Here is a 24,045-nt window from a genome sequence, read left to right on the forward strand (position 1 = left end):
GCTTCAGCGGCAGAAGGGCCTTCTTGCCGGCGCCAACGAGCTCCTGTCGGCACGGAGCGCGGAGGTAGAGGACCTCTGCCTTCGTTGTGCCGACGCGAGGGTCGAGGCGGCCACGGCCCAGATGCAGCTCGCCCCTCTGGCGGCGCGGGTGACGGAGTTGGAGGAGGAGCTCACCCGCACAGTCAGCGATTGGGATGCCTTCAGGGGCCGAGCCATTGAAGCTACAGCCTCAGCCGCGGCTCTCGCGGGGCAGCTGGGGACGGAACAGAGGGCGCACCAGCTGACGAAAGGTGCCTTGGATGAGGCCCTTGCTGCAGCTGAGGCCTCACGAACCGAGGCTGTGGTTTGGAGGGGGACGGTTGAGGGTGAGTTTTAGCCCCCTCATTTTGTTTTCTTTTCCTTATGTTCGCTCCCTAACTCCTTTATGTGACGCAGAGCTAGGGAGTGAAGCTTCTAGGGTGGCCGAGGCTTCTCAGGTTGAGGCCCAGCGCTTGAAGGAGGAGGCCGAGGCTTCCTGGGCCAAGGCCCTACGCTGGAAGGAGAAAGCTGAGGCCTGTCATGTCGAGACCCGACACTGGGAGCTGAAGGCCAAGGGTGAGTTCTGTGGGCTTCCTCTCCTATTTAGGATGTTTTTTCCCTTGCTCAACCTTACTCTATTCTTCATGGTGCAGAGTCAGAGGCAGAGGTTACTCAGGTAGCTGAGGCTTCCAGCGCGGTGCAGACGGTGCTCAAGACCGAGATCGGGGAGCACGAGGCGCTGAAATGTGCTGCCCTTTCCGCCTACGAGGCCTTGGAGGTTGAAGGGGTTCAGTCAGGCAGCTCCCTAGGGAGCCGTTTGATCGCGCTGAGCAACCAGATGCATGAGCGGCTCTGAGGAGCGCTGCACACGGGTGTCAAGCGCGCGCTGGCCGTCATCTCTTCTCACTACGTCGGCATCGACCTCCTGGCCATCAGTGATGGGTATGTCCTGCCTGATGATGACGAGGAGGCTGACGCGGCGGTCATGAAGCTGATGGAGGTGGCGGAAGGACCTAGCACGGCGCTGGCGACGCTCTTCGAAGAGGAGGTGGTTCCTTCCCTACCATCTGCCGGTGCTGAAGGCCCTGAGCCTTGATCTGGGCACCGGGGGCTATGTAAAAATAGAGTAAGAGTTATTTTTGTATCGTAACACTTGTGGCCGTCGAGGCCTTTATTTTTGAAGTATTTATGTTTCTTAGTTGTTTTTCTCATGTTTTCGAGCCTCTGCCCTCTGTTGCTCTTGATCAGATTTCGTTTGCAAAACACCCCCTTGAGGCCTAAGCCGTCCCTTAGGCGAGAGGTGGTGAGGGAGTGCCGTAGCCCGGAGGCGTAGGCCGTCTCGCGATTCTACCAGCCTCTTGCTTAGGAAGCAGACCTTGGCCCGAGGGGTTTTTACAACCGATTCGTCAGAGCATGCTAGAGTCTTGGCGTAGGAATTTTTGCGAAAAACGACTGAAGAATGGTGCGTGGGACCTAGGGGGAGTCCCCCATCTAGCCCCCGAGGGAGGCTTGGTTCTGCCGAGGCAGAGCCGAGTCTCCCTTGCCGTGTTACTGTATTGTCGAGACCTATGATGGGCTCGGGGGGTTTCTCAAAAAAATTAGACCAACTAAAGAACGCTTTTTAATTGTATTTTGAGAAACGACATATACAATGCTTGGAAATTTAGGGATAAAGGCGACGTAGCTGTTCTATGTTCCAAGCGTTGGTGACGACTTCGTCCTTCTCGTTGGCCAGCTTGTAGGTCCCGGGCTTTAGTACTTGGGCGATGATGTACGGTCCTTCCCATGGCGGGGTCAGCTTGTGGCGACCCTTGTTGCTCTGTGCTAGCCTCAACACCAGGTCACCTACCTTCAAGTCTCGGCCTTGGACACGTCAGGCCTGATAGCGCCGTAGGCTCTGCTGGTATTTGGCCGAGTGTAGTAGCACGATGTCTCGAGCTTCCTCCAGTTGATCGAGGGCGTCCTCTCGGGTGGTGTGGTTACTTTGTTCGTTATAGGCTTGTAGCCTCGGGGAACCATATTCCAAGTCAGTGGAGAGGATGGCCTCGGCCCCATAGACCAGGAAGAAAGGCGTGAACCCCGTGGCTTGGCTTGGAGTGTTCCTCAGGTTCCAGATGACCGATGGGAGTTCGACAAGCCATTTCTTGCCAAAATTTTTCAACCGGTTGTGAATCCTTGGCTTGAGGCCTTGTAGGATCATGCCGTTGGCACGCTCTACTTGGCCGTTGGTCCTTAGGTGTCCTATGGCCGACCAGGCCACATGGATGTGGTGGTCGTTTCCACCCACGCTGCTCGCTTCCGCCTGCACGCACCGTTGAGGAACAGTGCTAGAGATCAGCCGTCCGTGGTCAGGGTCACCATGGCGGATGACGACGATGTTGTCTATCCACTCACCAGCAACGATGACTTGATCGCGGCAGGGCTGGTCCCCGAGGATGACGACGACATCCGTGACGACGCTGCTACGTTGTTGGGTATCAATGTCGGTAGCGGCTCTGCTCCGATCGATCTAGACGGTGGCGACGGTGGTGGAGGGGTGGAGCCGGCACCGTCGGCGACGACGACAGGGACGTCGGTCGGCTCCAACAGCACAGATGGTACCTCATGTCTTGGTAAGCGTAAATCTGGTGTCTGGGTTGATTTTGATGAGATCTATGAGACTATGAATGGTCAAAAGGTTCGAACTACTGCTATTTGTAAAATATGTAAGAGTAAATTATCTGCTAGATCTTCTGCTGGCACAGACCATTTGATTAGACACCAGAAATCTTGTAGGAAAAAGGCTGATCACGCTGCTAGGGTTCAGTCTAGGCTTTCTTTCAATCCTGATGGATCTGTGCATAACTGGGACTATAATCCTGCTGTTGCTTATTCTGAGTTATGTCGATTGATTGCTAGGCTTGACCTTCCATTAGGTATAGGTGAGACACAGGTCTGTGAGGATTACATTGTTCTTGCTCATAACCCTAGGTTTGCCAAGGTTTATAGACAGACCACCACTAGAGATCTTGGTAAGTTGTTTACTGAACTCCGTGATAAGCTTAAGAATTTTGTATTGCCTGCTGCTACTTCTGTTGCTTTAACTTCAGACATTTGATCTGGTAATGCTAAGGAGGACTATATTAGTGTTGTAGCTCACTATGTGAATACTGATTGGGAGTTACAGAAAAGGGTTATTGGTCTTAGGCTAATTGAGGTTAAACATTCTAGTAAAAACATTGCTGAAAGAATTACTGCTTGGTTGAGGAGTATTGTCTGATTGACAAGATTTTCGATCACTCTAGACAATGCTTCTTCTAATGCTAGGGCTATGAACACTTTGACACCTCTATTTGCTGGTTACTTGGATCCTGATCCTTACCTGATCCTTTGGATCCTAGTAACCATAAGTACAGTCTTGTACATCAACGTTGTGCTTGTCATATCATTAATCTCATTGTAAAATTTAGATTAAAGAGGTTGAAACCTTATACAGAAGATTTTAGAACTGCAATTAACTTCCTAAATTTCTCTAATCAAAGAATTGGATTGTTCAAGGAATACTGTAATGCTAAGGGTGTTAGACCTAGAAAGTTTGGCTTAGATATGGATGTTAGATGAAATTCTACTTACCTGATGCTTAAACACTTGCTTTCATACAAGAATATCTTTTTTGTGTTCATTAATTTTCATTATGGTTTACAATTGTTGACTACATATCATTGGTATTTTGCTGAAAAGTTATTGGAGTTTCTGGAACTCTTCTATGACTCCACTATTGTTCTGTCTGGTGTTTATTATCCTACAAGTCCACTTGTTCTGCACCATATCCTAGAGATTGCTTCTCATATGCATGCATATGAAAAAGATCAAAATCTGAGAGCTATCGTATATCCTATAAAGCTTAAATTCCTTAAATATTGGTAAGACATACCTCTGTTATATTCATATGCATTCATTCTTGATCCTAGAGCTAAGATGAGAGGTTTCTTTAATGTGTTGTAATTACTTGGTGAATACACTGGTTCTGAGTACAGTTCATACTATGCTGATATCAAAACTGAATTGTATAAACTGTTTAACAAATATGAGGGCAAGTTTGGTGCAGCTAGGTCTCAAAGGGTTGCACAACCATTACATCATATAGGTAAAAAAATAGGCATGGGGAAGAATCTTTGGCCATGGATCAGGTGTTGTTGGTCCTTCCCCTCTCCCTACCACTTCATCTTCGTCTACTTCTACTGTTTGTGAGCTCTCAGCTTACTTAGACAGTAACAATGTCACTTCTTATGAGGATAATTTTGATCTACTTCTGTGGTGACGTGACCACAAGCTAACCTTTTCAATTCTGTCTATAATGGCTAGAGATATCCTCTCAGTTCCTATATCCACTGTCTCTTTAGAGTCTTGTTTCAGTTTGACAGGTAGGATAATCGAGGAACGGCGACGGCGCTTGTCACCAGAGACTGTGGAGATGCTGACCTGCATAAAGGACTAGGAGTTGGGAGAAAAAAGGGAACAGCATGCTATTGACAACCAAGAGCTAAAAGACTCATTCCAGAACTTGTACCTTGATGAAGATGAACCTGCTAGTGGTGCTCCTGGTACTTAGTGAGGTAATGAGGTTGAGACTTGACTTTTGAGAGTGTGTGGGTGATCTGTGACTGTGAAAGGGTGAGTGTGACTGTGAAAGACTTGTCTATTATTTGAACAATGGTTAATTAAGAGCTAGTTGTGCTCTTTTTTCTTTCTAGGGTTTCTCACAAAGGTGAGTTTTACCTAGAAAGATTTTTAATGAGGCAGCATTGCATTAAACAACTTATTTTGGTTATTTCTGTTATCTGTCGGCTTTGGAGTTTGGAGTTTGATATCTCTGTTGGACCGTGAATGTGTTGGACATTTAGACTTTGATTCTATGAATGTATGAAACTGTGATCTGTGAATGTATCGGACATTTAGACTTCGATTCTATGAATGTATGAAACTATGAATGTATCAGACATTTGGAGTTTTGGACTTTGATTCTGTGAATGTATAAAGCCGTGATATGTGAATGTATAAAACTTTGATTCTGTGAATGTATGAAACTGTGATCTGTGAATGTATTGGACATTCTGTGAATGTGAAACTGTGATCTGTTTGTGAATGCAAGGGTAACGGGCCGTGGGCTGGCACGGGCCGTGATTCTGGTCATGCTTCGCGGGCCAGGCTGGCCCAAAAATCAGCCCATAGGGCCATGCCTAGGCCAAAGGCCAGGCCCGTGGCCCTGTGAGGCACGGCCTGGGTGGCACGGTGTGCCGTGCTGGCCCGTTGGCTATCGGGCCGTGTTGGCACGGGCCCGTGCTGGGCTGGGCCGGGCTGGCCCGTTGGCCATCTATACCTGCGACGTGCGCCTCACCCGTGACTCTTGCTCCCTCCTATCGCTTGCCCCACCCGTCGCGCAGCTGGTCCATGCGGATTCGACCCATGCGTCGTGCGGCCCGCCCGCCGCGACCATCCTGCGCGCGCTGCCTCTGCTTTCCCCATCTCTCGCTCTCTCTATCTCGCGTTCATTGATAGCAAAGCGCCTTCCCGGCCTTTTCCCCAATCCTTAGCGCCACCAAGATGCCTTACCGCAGTCGCCCCCTATCGACGGCTGCTGGGCGCACATGCCGGGGCACCTCGGGTCATCCCCGGCCGAGCCAAAGGCACCCACGAGCGCGATCGGATGCTAGTGGTGCTTGTGCGGTGCCGCTCGCCACCCGCTCCCACCGTGACACCCAGAATCGACCGGCCTAGGCCCCTTCCCCTATGTTGCAAATGTATGTTTAAAAGTGTTTTAGACGTTTTAGAGGTATGCTGTATTGTTTTATATTGACGTTGCAAAAGTAGACCAGGAATGTTGCATATGTTGCAAGTGTTTTAGATGTATGTTGCAAGTGTTTGTTCAAAATGTTTCATCTGTTCCAGATGTATGTTGCAAGCGTTTTGATCTAGATGTTGCATATGTTTCACATATATGTTGCAACAGTGTTGTCGGTGTTTTGGACCGGGGGGTCCTCAACCAACTAGTGAATTTGAACTGCGTGCCCCTAATCCCAGATGGTGATGCAAAGAGACACAAGGTTTATACTGGTTCAGGCAATCGATGCCCTACGTCCAGTCTGAGGGATCGATCTTGTATTCCTTGCACCGAAGTGCTTGTAGTAGGGGGTTACAAGCTGGTGAGAGAGGGAGCTGATCCCAGGTCTCGGTGAGGTGTCGTGTGGGTTGCTTGAGACGTTGCTCTCAGGCGGCTGGGATGTGTGCATGTATGTGTTATAAGGTGTTCTCCTCTGTCAGTCCCCCCCTAAGTGGCCCAAGTCCTCTCCTTTTATAGTTGAAGGGAGGACAAGGATAGTACATATGCTGACTATACGGCGTCGTGCCAACATGGGCGGTGTGTCTGAGCCCTATGGCCTGTTCCTGTGGCGGCGTGGTCGTCGGAGTGGTCTATCCTTGGAGCACTGGGGCGACGTGCTGGTCACGTCCGACCCTATGCGTCATGGGAGCCCCTGGGCTGCCTCGGAGTGGGTGCAGCGGCGAACGTGCAAGCCGCTGTGGACGGGCTGTGCGTGAGGCCGAGGCTTGGTCGGTGTCGAGGCTGCACCGCAGTGGGGGTCTCGGCGGGCACGAACCCCGAGATAGCCGAGACCTTGGTGCACGATGCCGAGGCCCTGAGAGGGCGGCTAATCTGGTGCGCTGGCTTGGAGGCAGTGATGACCCGGGCCAAGTTGTCCGTGCGATGTTGTTTTCAAGGCGGGGATCGCGGGACATAGTCTAGTGTGGGCGCTGATCGTGGGCACAGCGTCAGGATACGGTGACCAGTAATCCCCGCCGTGCCCTGTCTCAGCCGGTATGGGGCTGATGCGACCTCATGTCCCGTCGGCCATTCTGTGGCGTCGAGCCATCGTCCGGCTGAGATTGCAGGAGTGGTTGAAGTATTAATGAGACATGACGTGCTGTCAGAAAGACCGGCCGAGGCGGGGGCGACGGACTATGGATAAGCTGGCCTCACGCGATACGGAGAATGAGGCCTCGCATGAGACGGAGAGCGGAGCCTCGCGCGAGACGGAGATCGGACTCCTTGCCGAGGCCTTCCGTGAGAGGCCTCGCGCGATACGGAGAATGCACCCCCTGCCGAGGCCTTCCGTGGAGAGCATCGCGCGAGGCGGAGATCGTGTTCCCTGCTGAGGCCTTCCGTGGAGAGCCTCGCGCGAGGCGGAGGGCCTGGTGGGCTCGGACGTGGCGGGTGAGGGACCCACGGCTTATCTTCTAGCTTTGTTTTTTTATGGGACTTAAGCGACCCCTTTGATGTTCGCTCGGGGTACCCCGTTCTAAGGTACCCAACAAGTGTATTTCAAACATTTCATATGTTTTGGTTTTGGGGAATTTTGCTGCAGGACATCGCTAAAAAACCTAATATGCTGATGGACACCGCCAAGAGCGAAATTTGTCCAGTACCATTATAAAATCGCGTCCATTTGCTGAAACACACCGCATCGAATATTTTATTTATTTATCAGATTTGCGGAGAGAGAAGGTAGGGAAAATGACTCTTTTGCCCTTGTCTTCAACCTTGGGCTGGTCACTGATTTTTTTTGCCGTAACACACAGTCTCATGTTCAGCGACAACGCCTCCATCTCGCTGGCGAGTTCATCGCGTTCCTAGAATTCCGTCTCCACCAGAAGGTTCATCTCAATCCTCTCACGTCGTGAATCTGTTCATTTGTCAAATCCACCTGGTCGCCTCCGTTCGATGGCTAGGACCTGCCCGCGACGACTTCGGCGTGGCTTGGGCGGCGCTCTGCTCACTCGTGGCTTTGTCGTCACTAGACTCCGGCACCAGCACCTCGACCGGTTCCGCCGCTAGGCCCAGCCCGTTGCCTTCGGCATCCTTCTCCGCTTCCTTCCCCGTAGCAGTTTCCTTCTCCGCGAATCACGTTTCGTTCCCCATCTCCAAACGCTGCCGCTGCACTGTCTGTTTCCAAAATTCCGGCGAGGACTCCATGGACGGCATTGACGTCCTCTCTGCTCAGACTTGAGCCACTGCAACACCCCCGCGCAAGTCGCCAGCTTCACCGGTAAAGACGAGCTCGTGGCCTGCCTGTCGGGCGCAGACGTCATGGTCCTCCCCGCCGGCGTGCCCCGGAAGCCCGGCATGACGCGGGACGACCTGTTCAGCGTCAACGCGGGCATCGTGCGCCACCTCATGGCGGCGGTGGCGGACCACGAGCTGGGCGCGTTGGTCCACGTTATCAGCAACCCGGTGAACTCGATGGTGCCGATCGCCGCCGAGGTGTTGAAGCAGAAGGGCGCGTACGACCCGCGGAGGCTGTTCGCGCGCGCGCAACGCGTTCGTGGCGGCGAGGAGGGGCCTCCCGGTCGCGGACGTGGACGTGCCGGTCGTGGACGGCCACCATCCTGCCACTGCTGTCCAAGGCTCGGCCCAAGGCGGCCGCAGCGGCGTTCACGGACGAGGAGGTGGAGGAGCTCACCGCCAGGATCCGGGACGCCGGCACCGAGGTGGTAGAGGCCAAGGCCGGCGCAGGGTCTGCCACGCTGTCCATGGCGTACGCCGCCGCACGGTTCCTCGAGGCGTCGCTGCGCGGCCTCGACGGCCACGACGACGTGTACGAGTGCGCGTACGTGCAGTCGCAGGTGGTGCCGGAGCTCCCGTTCTTCGCGTGCAGGGTGAAGCTCGGGAGGGACGGCGTGGAGGAGGTGCTGGGCTCCGAGCTCAGGGTGCTCACCGACTACGAGGCGCGCGAGCTGGAGGCTCTCAAGCCCAAGCTCAAGTCCAGCATCGACAAGGGCATCGCGTACGTGCAGCAGAACCAGGAGGCAGCATTGAACTGAGCCTGTGAGCCACAACCTCTGGTCGGGCTGGGGAATTGGCCGCTGTTTCGTCGGTGCTTGTCTGTGCCAATTTTGTACGTAGCACAGGGCACGCCCTTCATTCATGGCTTCTCCATGGCTTCCATGGCCATGGAGTGAGGAGGAAGGACCTATTCACGACTCATGTGACGATCAGCGCTGACGACGATGAGAAGGCAGCAGTGTGTTTTGGCGAAAATTAGTGAACAGCTGAAGGTCGAAGACGAGGGCAGAAGAGTCATTTTCTTCACCTTCTCTCTCCGCAAATTTGATAAATGAATAAAATATTTGGTGCGGTGTGTTTCAGCAAATGGACGTGATTTTGTAATGGTACTTGGCAAATTTCGCTCTTGGCGGTGTCCATCAGCATATTAGGCTTTTTAGCAATGTCCTGCAGTAAAATTCCCCTTCGGTTTTATGTTGCAACAAGTGTTTTCATGTTGCAAGATGCAAGTGTTTTTATCTGGATATTGCATATGTTTCACACAGCAAATGTATGTTACAGATGTTTATCTGTTTCAAACGTATATTACATTCAAGTGTTTCATGTTGCTCATGTTTCATGTTGTTCGGAGAGTTAGGGGCGTGAGGAGTGATGGTGGTGCGGCACGGCGCAGGGGAATGAGGTGTGGCGTGCTTAGAGCCGGCGATCGGACGGGGGTAGGTTGTTCGAACATCCGAGCGCTAGCCGTACCGTTATTCGAAAAAGTTTCCAAATTATCGAATCTTCTTTTAGAAACGAAACACGTCCTGGAGTCCTGGTGCTGTGCCAACTGCCGCTTCTTCCTTCCCCACAAAGGAAGCCACATCAAAACGCACCGCACCGTATTCGCACCGTGTGTTCCCTTGAGAATTCGCTACTCCCCCGCACGCCACCGCCGCCGCCCGTGGCGTAGCAGCCGGTACCCAATTCACCTCCCATCCTCTTCCTCCGCCGCCCCGACCCAACCCAACCCAACCCTCGCGGCCGGATTCCGTGATGAAGATCACGGCGCTGCTGGTGCTCAAATCCCCTGGCGATTCCTCCGCCTCCGCCTCCGCCTCCGGCGGCGGGGAGCAGCAGCAGCAGGCCGTGGTGCTGGCCAACGCGTCGGACGTCAGCCACTTCGGCTACTTCCAACGCGCCGCCGCTCGCGAGTTCATCCTCTTCGTCGCCCGCACCGTCGCCCTCCGCACCCCCGCCGGCAGCCGCCAGAACGTCCAGCACGAAGGCACGTCACGCCCCACGTCTCTGCCTCCTCCTCGTTTTGTTCCTTCCCCTTCCCTCCTCCACCAACACTAGACTGCGCACTGCGCTGATCCGACAGATTGTTTCTGACCCCTGCAGAGTACATGGTGCATTGCTACAACCAGAATGGCCTCTGCGCCATCGCCTTCACCGACGCCCACTATCCCGTCAGGAGCGCCTTCTCCCTCCTCAACATCGTACGCTACTCCTGACCCTATCTCTGTCAACTTCCCTGTTACGCGGTGGTTACTTTCAACTCAATCTAGTGAACATAGACAGCTTGCAGTTGCCGTATTACTGACGATTTAATCCCTGATCAGTTAGGCCTCGTCATCTATATTTCTTAAGTTAATGACCACGTAGCTGCCAATTGGCTTTCCTCTCTGCCAATTGTTATATAATGTCACCCCTTTGTGCTGTATATTTGCTGCAGTAGTTGTGATAACTTGATAATGCATGACCTCTCTTATTATTGTCATATGAAATAGATGATGCATCAGTCTCACAAAGGTTAACCATGTCCGATATCTTCTACAGGTCCTGGAAGAGTACCAAAAAACTTTTGGAGAGTCATGGAGGACAACCAAAACTGATGTGACTCAACCTTGGCAATACTTGGATGATGCCCTAACCAAATACCAGGTTTGGTTCGTTTGGACCCATACACATATGTGATTTTTTTTTTACATCAGCACTTGAGTAGTTATCTAGGGGACTAGATATTTTGGAAGAGAAAAACACGAAACTCTGCTTTCTCATGCAGTTATGTCTTGAAAATATAGCTTATCCAGGAATCAGATTCTTGTACGCAACAAAACGGTTTGTTGTACTCATCTTATCAATTAGGCGTCTGTCCAAATCTGGAACTTTGCGTGTACTGTCCCCCCCCCCCCCCCCCCCCCCCCCCCCCCCCCCCCCCCTGTTGAGCACATCATTGTTCACTGACTAAATAAAGCTTGATTTGCCAATGATTGATTTGTCTTCCAATTCTTTTTCTTTGCAGGATCCTGCAGAGGCTGACAAGTTGTTGAAAATTCAGAGGGACTTGGATGAAACCAAGATTATTTTGGTAAGTAACTTCATGTTAGTTGAACCCTCGGGAACATGACTAACTAGCTTCTCAAATTCTAAATGGAGTTATTTTCATGTGCACCATACACGAGTCCATATATGTTAGCCAAGGGTAAAGTTATGTCAGGGGGGGGTTTCTTTTACCCTGCTTGGGTTCGGAGCAAAGGGGCAGGATGTCACTGCCGAACTGGTGCTATAATGTGTTTAGAACACTAGTATTTTTCTTATTCTCTTTCTTTATGGTTCATTCTTTACTTTTTGCGCATAGAGTTTGATAGTCTGCTCCTGCTTGCTGTTCAAAACTAGTAGCTGCCCGTCGACTGTATGCTCAGTAATTCTATTACAAATTCTTGTGGAATAGTGCAATATCAGCATTCTTTATTGTTTGCTGGCACTTTGACCAAGTGCCCTGCACCAGGTGCTTGGATACTCTTTCAGTCACCTGCCTTTTGAGCTATTTGCTGTTTATATGGCTGATGAAGAGGTCATGAGTTACTGCCGAGGTTAAGGCTAGTCAAGGCTACTTTCTTCTTTTGCAAAATTTTAATTTATGTTCTTGATTTTGATATTTGCAGCATAAAACCATTGATAGCGTGCTTGCCAGAGGTGAAAGGTTGGATAGCCTAGTGGAGAAGAGTTCTGATCTAAGTATTTCTTCACAGGTAGGGATTTTTTTGCTGTGTGTTTATGTTGTCCAAAGACATACAACAAGTTATGGCCTATGGGCAATTGGTCAAAATGATTCTTCTGTCCAGTTGCAACCCCTTGTGTTAACTACTGATTGAAAGACAATTTCTGAAGTTGTGTAGTGTCTAAGTTAAGCATCTGAATATGTATGAATCTTGGCAATTGAAATTCGAAAAATTGGATCTGTGACACCACAGGGTGCCTGTTTTAGGAGAACACCACTGAAGCAGCCTTAAACATTGATACCACCAAAAGATGCCATAGTTCAGATTTTTACCACTTGGTACATTTCTGTTGTGCCTTTTAGTATTCCTATTTTTATTTCTACATTTTTTGGGGCCATATTTTTATCACTTGAGGAAGCCCTTTTAGTCAGAACGAGTTGAGCAGAGGGGCAGGGGTGGCGCAGCTCTGCTCCTCTCACCACTATGGGCCTGATTGGTATGTGTTGCTGTTCCTCCAAAGCTGCCACAACACACCAGATCCGGCTGCCCCTGCTCCAGATCGACACCACGGACCAGGTTACTGGAACCAAAGTTCTGCACCTCCGTTCCATGGTGTGTGGCCAGCCAGAGGACAGCAAATGAAGATCTAGAAGGGGCAGAGGAGGTTGATGTGAGGGGGGACACCTGGGACCGATGCTATGCTTCGGTCGCCCCATGGGATAAAAGGGATCATGTTTTGGCCTAGACGCAGGAGGGCTGGGGCAAAATGGTTGACAGTTCCACCATTAATGCCTAATTTGGACAGAGTGGTAAAGATCTAAACGGACTTTCACCGGGACGATATTAAAGTTTACCGAGTCGCCTTGGTGGTATTTCTCCAAAACCTGCACCTTTCGGTGTCACTGATCTATTTTATCTTCTAAATTTGACCATATATAGGTCTAAATTTCTTGGTCTGCCCCCCTAATGTCTTAGAAAGAAAAGGTGGGATGCAAAACAGCAAAAGAGAACAACATTGTATAGAATCATTTATAGTAACAATTCTTGCTTTCACCGACATCTCATAGCTGTTCCATTGTTTGCCTAGAGCAGTAGTGCATGAGTCCTGCAACAGTAGGCTACAAGCAGATATTCATGATATGTTGCAGCCCGCGGCTTGTTTTGTGCTGACATTCCCCTAACTTGTATGCAGATGTTCTACAAGCAGGCGAAGAAAACCAATTCTTGCTGTACCATCCTGTAAATGAAGGAAGCTGTGCATAATATCCTAGGGCAGTGGAGTTGTGTTTAGTGGTACTGGTGCCAGACGGGCTTCATGCCATGCCTTTTCCTTTGCTCTCGTATCTGAAGAAGGAATGGCATGAGCCTGATCGTTCGTTCTTGCCCAAAGTGTTAAACTAAGTAAAGGTAACTGATTCGACGAGTCTGCGCACATTTGTGATTCTTTGTAAGTAACATAAACGTGGTCAGGCTGTTAGTTATTGTGAATTGTGGTGGGAGCTGTGCTTGCCTCGCCTTTTTTATTTTATTTTATGGGCGTTTGGCGACTTGTTTGCCCCCTTTTTGTTCTGTTTCAATTTGTGTTGGAGAGTCGGCACACGCTGGGTTTTGTAGCGTTGTGGTTGTGAGACTGAGAGTCGAAACATTGACGAAGCTGGCGAAAGGGATAGTTCGGCATGCTGGTTTTGTTCGCGAAGTCAGAAGAGAGAAGCATGATGCTGTTGTCGAATTGAATTCACAGGAAGGTGGTAGTAAATCTCTAGATTAGTTCATGCCAAGAACTCAAGACTAGTTAGTTTGGATAAAGGCAGTGGCATCAGTATTCAGTAGTACAAGCATATATAATAGGGTTAATTAGATCTTGGACAGGAACATGGTGGCGAGGAAAACCCCAAGCCCAATCATGGAGACGCGAGCACGAACGGACGCTGCCAACCCCACCACCTGCAGCGAAGCAGTGCAAAGCATGAGCACCAACGGTTGACTGCACAGCACAGTGACCGACCTGACCTGACGAGCAAACGGAAAGAAAGCACAAATCACCTTGGTGTCTGCGCCGGTGGCATCCCCGGTGTCCGGCAGCGGCAGCACGGTGGAAGTGTCGGTCATGCCGGTGGGCAGCGGCACCGTCGGGTTGCTGCCGATGAACGGGTACCCCTCGCCGCCGGGCCCCGACCCCGCCCCAGGGGCCGCCGCGGACGCGTCGCCCGGCTGCAGCGGGAAGCCGAAGTGCGGGCCAGCCTGCTGCCCGGGCGCGTGGCTCGGCGGGGAGGACACGGACACGGACACGGGCGGCGGTGGCAGGTCGTCAGCTCCCGCGGTGGGCGGCGGCGCGGAGAGTGGCGGGAGGCCGGCCACGTGCGCGTGGGGCGCGGGGGCCCCGTGTCCGACGGCGCCGGTGACCGGATGGGCATGGGCGGCGTGCCACTGCCAAATGCCAATTGTTTGCAGTTGAGTCACTAGTGTAGTAGCTGAAGCCGGCACATGCATATTTGCAGAAGTTACCTTGGCGTCGCCGGCCGCTCCGGCGGACCGTGGCAGCAGGAACGCCAAGACGGCGGCGCCGAGGAGGCGGAGCACAGTGAAGCCTCCGCCTCCGCCACCGCCGTGTCGCTTCTCCATCATCACCTCTTCCCTTCTCTAGTTCCTCGCGCTCTTGGAAGGGAAGGGAAGGGAAGCAATCAGTGCAGTGACTCGAGTAGTTGCAAATGTACCAGGTCGCTCTCACTCTGAGGGAGTGTGGACCGTGGAGTGCCGTGCCCTGGGTTCCTTTAAAAATGTGCAGTACAAAACGCAGCATCCAGCAGGGCCTGCTTGTGCAGAGGAGGGGTGATGATGACGCTACAGTGTCCGGAGGAGGGAGGAGGGAGGAGGGAGGAGGGAGGAGGGAGCAGGAGTGCAGGGACACTGCCCACACGACAGGCTACAACTGCAAAAGCTCTCTCCTTCTCTCACTAGTCTCTCTGTTTCCGTGTGGTGGGGGGTTGGGAAGGACGGAAGGCTGCAGTAAACGAGGCGCTAGGCATTGGATTGGAACGGAATCTCATCTCCGTGCATGCCTGCGCTCCGCTCCTCCCATGGCCAAATGTTTGTGCTAGCTAGCTTTGGACCTTGGTCATTTGCGGTGCATAGGATGCCGCCTTGCCATCCGCACGATGTTGTCAGCTTTGAGGCTTTGACAAACATTCCATAGCCCACAATTGACTGCCATCCATCAACCAGACCTCACTTGTTGGCCGGATTCGGCGCCGCCCGATGCACCGTTAATCACTACTGTAACATTCGTTTGTATTTGATAATAATTGTCCGATCGTTGACTAATTAGGCTCAAAACGTTCGTCTCGCAAAGTACAACTAAACTGTACAATTAGTTTTTGATTTCATCAACATTTAGTACTCCATGCATGTACCGCAAGTTTGATGTGATGGGAAATCTTCTTTTTGCATAGTGCCAAAGTTTGGATTTTGGGGTGTACTAAACATTGTTCAAATTCTTTCTTACTAGTAGTAGATGTGTTGAGTTGAAGAATAAAAAATGCTCAAGAGCAGGAACAGCTTGGTTCGATGAAGAACACAGAGGCAGACACGGCGGTGGCCGTGCCAAAGAATGTCTCTTTCATGAGACCGAGACTGAGAAAAGAACCTTAGAATCTTTTTGCATCTTTGACCTGTGGTACTAGTCTGGGAGTAGAAGCATCGGCGCGTGGTTATTAAACAAATGTAACCACAATGCTTACGCTTGTAAAGACGTGCTAAAAGAAAAGAAGGCCATAACGAGATGCTAATTAGGGCACCCGCGCAACGGTACTGGTTACTAGATCTAAGCTAATCTCTCAAATAGTATTAGTTCTTAGCAATGGCTCGTAATATGATTAGGTCTGCATGACAACTCCACATTATCTTATAATATATGTATGAGCTTAGCTCTAGATCAAGAGTTAGCTTTTCTCTCCCTTCTATCTATTAAAAAAAACTAAAGCCTCTTTTGGCATGGCTCATCTAAAACAGTTTCGCCGGTGAAGCTAGAAAAACTAGCTTTTTTCGGCTTCTAGTTCATTTTAACCCCGACTTACACAACAGCTTCACGCTACAGTGCATCGATTTACATAAAATAGATGAAGCCGAAGGCCGACATAAACCATGAAAAAAAAAACCTAGGAGTTGAGTCAGCCACTGCGACTGCCCATGCACTCCAACTAGTACGAAACAAGCCTTCCTCCTTCGCCGGATGGGAGTGCGTGCATGTCCATCCATGTCCTCTCCCTCTACCGTTACTTTTTCCCATCGTCGTTGAATTCAACGGGAGTACGGCACAGCAGCGTGCTTTTCTTTGTATGGGAATGGCGCCTGTTCTCTTCTGTCTGCACCTGTCTCTGCATACCCATGGCCGGACCTGTTTGGGTTTGCCGACAGGCCCGGTTTGGATTCAGTAGCCTCCACCGGCCCACCCGGGCCCATCAGAACTGCAGTGTGCTTTGTTGTACCTACTCCTAAGCACTTAGCAATGAACTAATGATCCGCGGCTGCAGCAGTGCAGATGGTTGGCATGCCGTGCTTGCCGTGGTAAAATGAGGGACCTCTTTTTCGTATTGAGCATCAATTACAACAGACGATGCTCCTGTCTCATTCACAAAACTATCTTAGTATATCCCCCTAAAATCACTTATATATTTAGAGCCTCTTTGGCAGGGTTCTTGCAGGGGCTTCAGCTCCGGCTCCTGCAGGAGCTGTGCTAAACGCCTGTTTTGGAAAGAACTTCGCATGGGGAGCCGGTCAAGAACCGGAACCATTTTTTGCCTGTGCAGGAGAAGCCTAAAAAAACGAGCTTCGTGCGGCTCCTTGCTGTGGGTTCACGTCGTCTAGTGCGAATGAGCCGTTTTGCCAAATGTTTTCTAGAACGGCTTCAGCTCATCCAGAGAAGCTGCTCCTTCAGAAAAGCCGAAGCCGGAGCCATTTTCAGAGGAGCCAGAGCTCTACCAAACATACCTCTTTTTGAATGCTTTAATAATACGCTATAGTATTACATTACGGGACGGATGGAGCTGGGAGTAGTCCATTCCATGCATTGAAGGAATAGTCAATAGGGTTCCTGTTCTGCCAACAACGAACAAAAAAAAAAAGGACAAATTGTTTGTTACACCTGCAAAAAAATAACACTGAAGTAACAATGAGCATACAGACTTCCAAAAAAGTTGCTACAGTACCTGTCACATCGAATGTTTAGTTCCACTTCAACTTCCAAAAAGTTGCTACAGTGCCTGTCACATCGAATGTTTGCGGCCCGTGCATGGAGCATTAAATGTAGACGAAAAGAAAAACTAATTGCACAGTTTGGTGGGAAATTGCGAGACGAACGTTTTGAGCCTAATTAGTCCATGTTTAAACACTATTTACCAAATAAAAATGAGCATACTACAGTAGCCCAAAATCTAAATTCCTAGGACTAAACACAGCCTTACCTGCAACCATAGGCCAACAGCTGCCTTCCAATATCTTCTGCAAGACTGCAACAATTACCTGCAGGCTGCAGTAATGTTAACAGAGAATGGCGAGTCTTCTCAAGTACAGGAAAGGGGAAATAGACTTAGGGCACGTTTAGATGGCGATTATTTTTTGTTTTTGGCTACTGTAGCATTTTAGTTTGTGTTTAGTAATTAGTGTCTAATTATGGACTAAGGTTCGAAAGTTTCGTCTCGTGATTTCTCACCCAACTGTGCAATTAGTTTTTTTCGTCTACATTTAGTACTCCATACATGTGCCGCAAGATTCGATATGACACTTTGGGGTGAAAATTTTTAGAATCTTAATAGGGCCTTAGTTCCCAGCCAAATTTCTAAAAAGTGGTACAGTAGTCATCACATCGAATCTTGCGATATGTGCATGGAACATTAAATGTAGACGAAAAAAACTAATTGCACAGTTTGGTTGTAAATCACGAGACGAACGTTTTGAGCCTAATTAGTCCATGATTGAACACTAATTACCAAATAAAAACGAAAGTGCTACAGTAGCTAAATTCCCAAAATTACGCCAACTAAACAAGGCCTCGTTAGTACTGGTTGAGTTTTTCGCTCGTTAGAGACTTGGAGTTCAACCTGTCAGCGAGTACATGTTTTCGAAATGGCAGTGAAAATGAATAGCGAAGCTTCTCAACCAAGCATGGCATGATTCATGCCTTGTCCAGGACAGGAGCTGCAACAGCATCAATTCACTTGTAGCAATATCAACAAGTCTTTGCCATCATTTCAGCCTGTTCGTTTGTTGATTTCAGTCAGGGCTTATCAGTCAAGATACAGTGTTTTCCTCTCACAACAAACCAGCACCAGCCGGACTTATCAACCTAGAAACCAACCAGCGAATAGGTTGATTGTCTGCAACTATCGCAGCGTGCAAAACTGGATCGGAGCTTACCTCTGGGGCTCCAGGCTTCAAAGACAGGATAGAATGATTGCCACAACTTGGTGCTCGATTCTAGCTAACACAATGTAACGCTAATTAGCGAGTATCCCAAAACAAAACCTTGTAACCTACATGGCTGCTTAAGAGCCAATTATCAATAATAACAACCAGGTGGGCAGCGAGTTATAAAAAAAAGAAGCCTTTGCCATAAAATCTGACGGTAGGACCAGCTAAAATAGGCACACAAAAAAAAAACAGAAAAGGAAAAAAAAGAAAGGCATTTCTGAATCACATATAAAAGAAGAAGAGGTAAAGTCTGCCATGCTCAATTTTCGAAGACAAAACCATAGTTGCAGCATGAACCAAACTATAGTTGCTCATGGTAGACCTGACTGCTCTAGTATGTAGTAGGACGCACCATATGCTAAACAAGTGTATCCACCATGCTAGAGAGTAGTAGGACCTAATTCTAATCGCACACATAGCCTTCCATAGAATGGATTGCTCTTTAGCATGGTCCGGCCGCAGTGGCGTCACGCCGGCTCTGGAATAATGCAGCTCACTAGCTAGCAGATAAGTCTATTTGCTCCTCCAGATATAATACTGAAGCAAAGACCTCCACTGGCAACAAGTGGCATCAAGCCTGGAAATAGAGTTCGAAATAAGGAATGTCAGCTGCAACACCAAGTACGTACACCATATAAACGGTTAGACAATAAAACTTGCATTGCTGAAAAAACAGGGAAAAAATGCAAATTTTGGAACAAAATAAGCCTATTCAGACATTAAAAAAACTGCATGTATGGAGCCTTTGGGAGCTGTTAACTTTTCCTGTGACCACGAATGCTATGGCACAATCCACTACTTTGCATGGGAAAGATGTGTTCGATCAAATTATTACATCCCTTATCAAGAAAAAAAAAATGACTACATACTCCTGCAGATGTTATTTGTATTTCTAATTTTATACAAATTTCAAAAGTAGAGGTTGCTTATACAAAAAATTATATGGTCATTCCAAAGAGGAGAGTACAACAATTAAACTGACAATGTATCTGACTTATTAATGCTTCACATTTTCTACAATGCACGCAGATTGATAGTTGAAGCTAAAAAGCATAAGCAATCATGATAATTTACAAAACATTATCATTTGTGTACTAAATTCTAGCAAATATTAATTGACATGTAAAAGTTATAAAATGCACACCAACTATAAATTCTGCATATTATAATATAATAGTTATAAAAGTACAGAGACTTTTACCACATTTTTAGATAAAATATATTATACACAGGGACTTTTAGGTTTCTAGTTGTACACTGAATAGTTACCACGTACGTTTTGCCAAAATCGTTGATGTATCATAAAAAATCCAAATACCACGGGAAATAACCACTTATTTAGTGGGTAATGGCCTACTGACTGGATTGGGCTGACAACACAGTCCATGGAATCTGATTGCAGTTTATCCAAACCAAATAACATCTAACCTCTAACAAATAATTAACATTAACATATTTTTTTACACAAACAGTTGAAGCAAATTATATGATGTCTAAATGGTGGATAATAGCAAAAGCAGGACAGTTGAAATAAATAAAATGGTAGACACGCAGACTTACCCCAAGCCGTGGTTCTTGATTTATCAACCATTGCGGGTCAGTTTCTCTGCAATACATAAGTCCCTTATTCCTACAAGGACACAAAGTATTTATATCAGTTTGGAGTTTTAATAAGATCGAAAATTTCAGCCGGTGTTAGTTTATCATGGATCAAACAATATGAGAACCACATTGACTCCTTTAAATGGTATACATAATCTACGAAAAACTTAGCTGGATATAGACTCACCAATATCTATGACAGCAACAAGTAAATATATGATGAGTAAACTCATGGGGGCTTGGCGGTGGCATCTTTACAATGTTTCCATCACTGGCTGGAGTCCACATGCCAGTACTCAGGCTGTACTGCTCAAAAAGTTGTTCTCCAGCGTTCAGACGGGACCAACGTAAGCAGATGACAGAATTAGGTGAAACAGACGGCAGCCATTTACTCAACCCCTTGTTTGGTGGAAGTGAAACACAAACAAGACAACGTTCCCCTAGAAACAAGGCATAGTTTCCAATGCTTGTTATAGGCATAAACCTTCCGATGACAAGGTCAGCGAGTCTGTATACTGCTAGATCTTTGCGAGACTCGTCCTTGTAAGCAACAACCAATGTCTCTGAGCCTGTGGGGGCATGACTCCAGACACCCACGGCAGATTATATGAGCGGCACCCCCAGGGACGGCCCGGCCCACAAAACAAAGCTTTGCGGGGTACGACACTGCTCGGCGCCTCCCGCAAGACACCAGGAAGATATCCTAAAGATACTACGAGATCTGTTAGGATACGTATGATCCCATAATTCCTGTAATCTATTATTATTTTCCGGTTATCTCCTAGATCTAACCGACTTGTAACCCTTCCCCTCCGGACTATACAAGGCGGGCAAGGACCCTCTCCAAACTCACACAATATCATACGATAGCCAATACAATCTAACAGACCACAAGAGTAGGGTATTACATCATACTGACGGCCTGAACTTGTCTAACTCGTGTGTCTTTGTTGCCTTTTTGTTCTCGATTACACGCATCTCTACCAATCAATCTACCTTCGTGGGATACCCCTCGGAGGACTGCCGACGATATTCTATCGACAGTTGGCGCGCCAGGTAGGGGTGTGAGTGCTGTTTCTATATCGAACAAGATGGTACGTTCTGCAGGCTCTTCGTCCCTTCCACAGCCCGACCAGATCTTCATGGTCGGATCGATTTCGTGGATCATCAATGCTGACGAAGTCGGAGAGCTCATCGAGCCGGTGCAGATCCATACTGCGCCGATCACCCCAACACCTGCGACTGTAGATCCGGTCTCGGTACCGCTTCTAAGATCGTCTTCGCCGACAACTCGCTGCCTGCTCCCCCACTACCAGAGGAGGCGAATCAACAACGACGATCTGATCGCATCCATCGATCAGGTCGGCCAAAAGCTCGCCGATTGCCTCTCCATCGTAGAATCAGCTCTGACCACTCTGATTCTACGCCGACCACCCTCCAATCTAGATCTAACGGAGGTTGTGCGGGAAACTCCAGGGGTTACGGCCCTACCCTTCGGGCTCACCAACATCGTCGCCGCCTACCAAGATGCCCTACGGGGCAAATTTACCGACCAGGTTGGAGATGTCCATCCTCTCGCTGACCAGATCACCGACCAGCCCTCGCCAGCAGTCAACATGCTACACGTCGGCCGATGCCCCGGAGCATCCCTCCAAACCATCTTGGAGGAGAATTCAGACTCCGAGTCCCAGGGCTCTACGGAGACTGTCGCCGAAACCACCACCGAACAACTTCCTCTCCCTCCTTTCCATGGGGGCGCAATCTTCAACATCAGCGTCAATAGGCCCCCATGGGAAGGGGAAACCGAGGAGGACCGCGTCGCCTGCATCAACAGGAATGTCAACCGTGCGCAGCGCCGAGCAAACGAGGCTGCCCTTGCGATGGCCGAGGCTCAGCTTGACTCGCAAGCAAGGCCACGCCAACTCCAACGCAACCTCGATGACGAATTTATCCATGTTGACGGCCACGACGTCTACAAGACCCCAAGCGCCAACTTGGCCGTGGCCATCAACGAGCTCACCCAGCTCCCGCAGACACCGGACGTCGCCAAGGTCGCCGCCATGCTTAAAGCGGTGCACTGCCAGGTCAACGAGATCCGCCAGGATCAGAGACCTTCATACTCCACAAGCTCGATTCGCCGATCAGCCGCACCAAGATTTGATCGCCACCCAAGTCGCTTCACCGACCAGCACCGCGACGATAGGCAACCCCTCCAGGGGGGAGCTAGGGGCAACCGCATTGAACACCCTCACCAACACGACCAGGAGGCCGACTAGGACATCCGAGTCCACCTCAACAATCTCCGAGACGCGCGATGACGTATCGACGAGCACCGCTTCGGTCGCCATAAAGAAGAAGTACGCCGCCATCAAGAGTACGAGCAAGAATTCGGTAACCCGGACTCAGCTCTTGAGCCGCTCAACGCCGACAACGCTGCAGATCATGGCGCCGATAACCCCGAAGGGCCCCCAGCATTCACGAGGGCACTCCGAACACTCCAGTGGCCCTGTGGTTTCAAAATCAATGGGGTCAAGCCCTACGAGGGAAGGATGAACCCCACACAGTGGCTATAGGCTTACACCACTACTGTGCGCGCTGCTAGAGGAGATACCAGTGTCATAGAGAACTATCTTCCTGTCATGCTCACGCTAACCGCGATGAACTAGTTCACAAGCCTTGCCCCGGACTCCATCGGATCCTAGGAAGAGCTAAAAAAAGGTCTTCACCGACAACTATATGACTGTTGTACTCAGCTAGGCACCAAGCATGATCTGAACCGCATCTATTAGAAGCCGTCCGAGCTCCTCCGTAGCTACATCAGATGCTTTTCCGAGATGAGGAATTCTATTCCCAACATCACGGAAGCTGAGGTCATCACCGCCTTCGTCCGAAGACTCCATCACCGCGACCTTCGCTCCAAGTTCAACCGCAAGCCGCCCACAGGGATTGGCGAGATGATCACGACTGTCAACCAGTACGCCGACGCCGAGGAAGTCGAGGTGTGCTTCAACGAGGATGCGGGCACTCATCACCCAACTCACCGCAGCGACAATCGCCCCGACGACCGACGCCACAGTGACCTCGTCTACGACGACCAAAGTCACCATCGGGACAGCGGCCATGATCGGCCAGAAGGATCCAAGTCTGGTCAATACCGTCGCCATCGACCAGACCACATCATCGCCATCGTTGATGAACCTCGCGCCAAGCGCAACTATGATGAGTAGTATAAGAAGATCCTCGATGGCCCATGCCCTCTCCACAAGAATGTGAAGCATAAGATGAAGGACTGCCTTAGCTTGGCTAAGGATTTCTAGGCCAAAAAGCCGGACGACGACAACAACGACGGCGCCGGAGGCCGCCGACCACCTAGGGGCAATAACAATGCCTTCTAAGATCACGATAAGGTGGTCACCACCATCTTCGGGGGCCTCACCTCCGCCGAGAGTAGAAGAGAAAAGAAGCTCACCGCCCGCTGGGTGCTCGTTGTTAATGCTGAAGACGCCGCCGCCAACCCTAGCTATCGCCCCTAGTCCGAGGTCCCCATCACTTTCAGTAGGCCCGATCAGTGGGCGGACATTCCTTACACAAGGTGTTTCCCCCTCGTTCTTGATGCAACCGTCCAGAAAGTGCTTTTCAGAAAAGTGCTTGTCGACGGTGGGAGCGCTCTGAACCTCCTCTTCGCTGGAGCCCTAAAGGAGCTGGACCTCGAGATAACAGATCTCACACCCTCTGACTTCTCCTTTTAGGACGTGGTACCTAGCAGGGCATCCAAACTGCTTGGAGAGATCACCCTACCAGTACAGTTCGGCACGGTAAGCAACTACCGTGTCGAGCACATCAACTTCTACATCGCCGACTTCAACATCGGCTATCATGCCATACTTGGTCGGCCAGCTCTGGCCAAGTTCATGGCTATACCGCACTATGCTTATCTGGTGCTGAAGATGCCTTCGCCTGTAGGAGTCCTAGCCCCGTGAGCCAACCTCTCCATCACCTATGCCTGCGAGATAGAGAGTCTCACCATCGCCAAAGCCACTGACCTCTCCATCCAGATGGCCAGTGTGGTCACCGACGCCAAGATGGTACCCGTCAAAGTAGGGGACCACCACCGACGGGGAGGACGAGAAGGGGAACACCACCGGCGGGGAGGAG

General features: G+C 49.9%; 2 protein-coding genes and 1 pseudogene across 2 annotated transcripts; 2 read left to right on the plus strand and 1 right to left on the minus strand.

The window, feature by feature from the left end:
* The first annotated feature begins 8,047 nt into the window (after positions 1–8,047).
* On the plus strand, positions 8,048–8,874 carry LOC136459966 (malate dehydrogenase, chloroplastic-like; annotated as a pseudogene).
* Positions 8,875–9,687: 813 nt separating this feature from the next.
* Positions 9,688–13,369, plus strand: LOC136459967 (VAMP-like protein YKT61). Its single transcript, XM_066459811.1, has 6 exons — positions 9,688–10,103; positions 10,220–10,317; positions 10,658–10,762; positions 11,124–11,189; positions 11,767–11,853; positions 13,016–13,369. The coding sequence occupies exons 1-6, from the start codon at positions 9,872–9,874 to the stop codon at positions 13,064–13,066; spliced, it is 639 nt and encodes a 212-aa protein (XP_066315908.1). The 5' UTR covers positions 9,688–9,871; the 3' UTR covers positions 13,067–13,369.
* Positions 13,370–13,601: 232 nt separating this feature from the next.
* Positions 13,602–14,573, minus strand: LOC136459968 (class E vacuolar protein-sorting machinery protein HSE1-like). The gene is made up of 3 exons (XM_066459812.1): positions 14,329–14,573; positions 13,867–14,250; positions 13,602–13,767 (listed from the first exon to the last, which is right to left on the minus strand). The coding sequence occupies exons 1-3, from the start codon at positions 14,446–14,448 to the stop codon at positions 13,678–13,680; spliced, it is 594 nt and encodes a 197-aa protein (XP_066315909.1). The 5' UTR covers positions 14,449–14,573; the 3' UTR covers positions 13,602–13,677.
* Positions 14,574–24,045: the final 9,472 nt, after the last annotated feature.

This window comes from Miscanthus floridulus, chromosome 6 (genome assembly GCF_019320115.1).
Source record: "Miscanthus floridulus cultivar M001 chromosome 6, ASM1932011v1, whole genome shotgun sequence".
NCBI classification, from domain to species: domain Eukaryota; kingdom Viridiplantae; phylum Streptophyta; class Magnoliopsida; order Poales; family Poaceae; genus Miscanthus; species Miscanthus floridulus.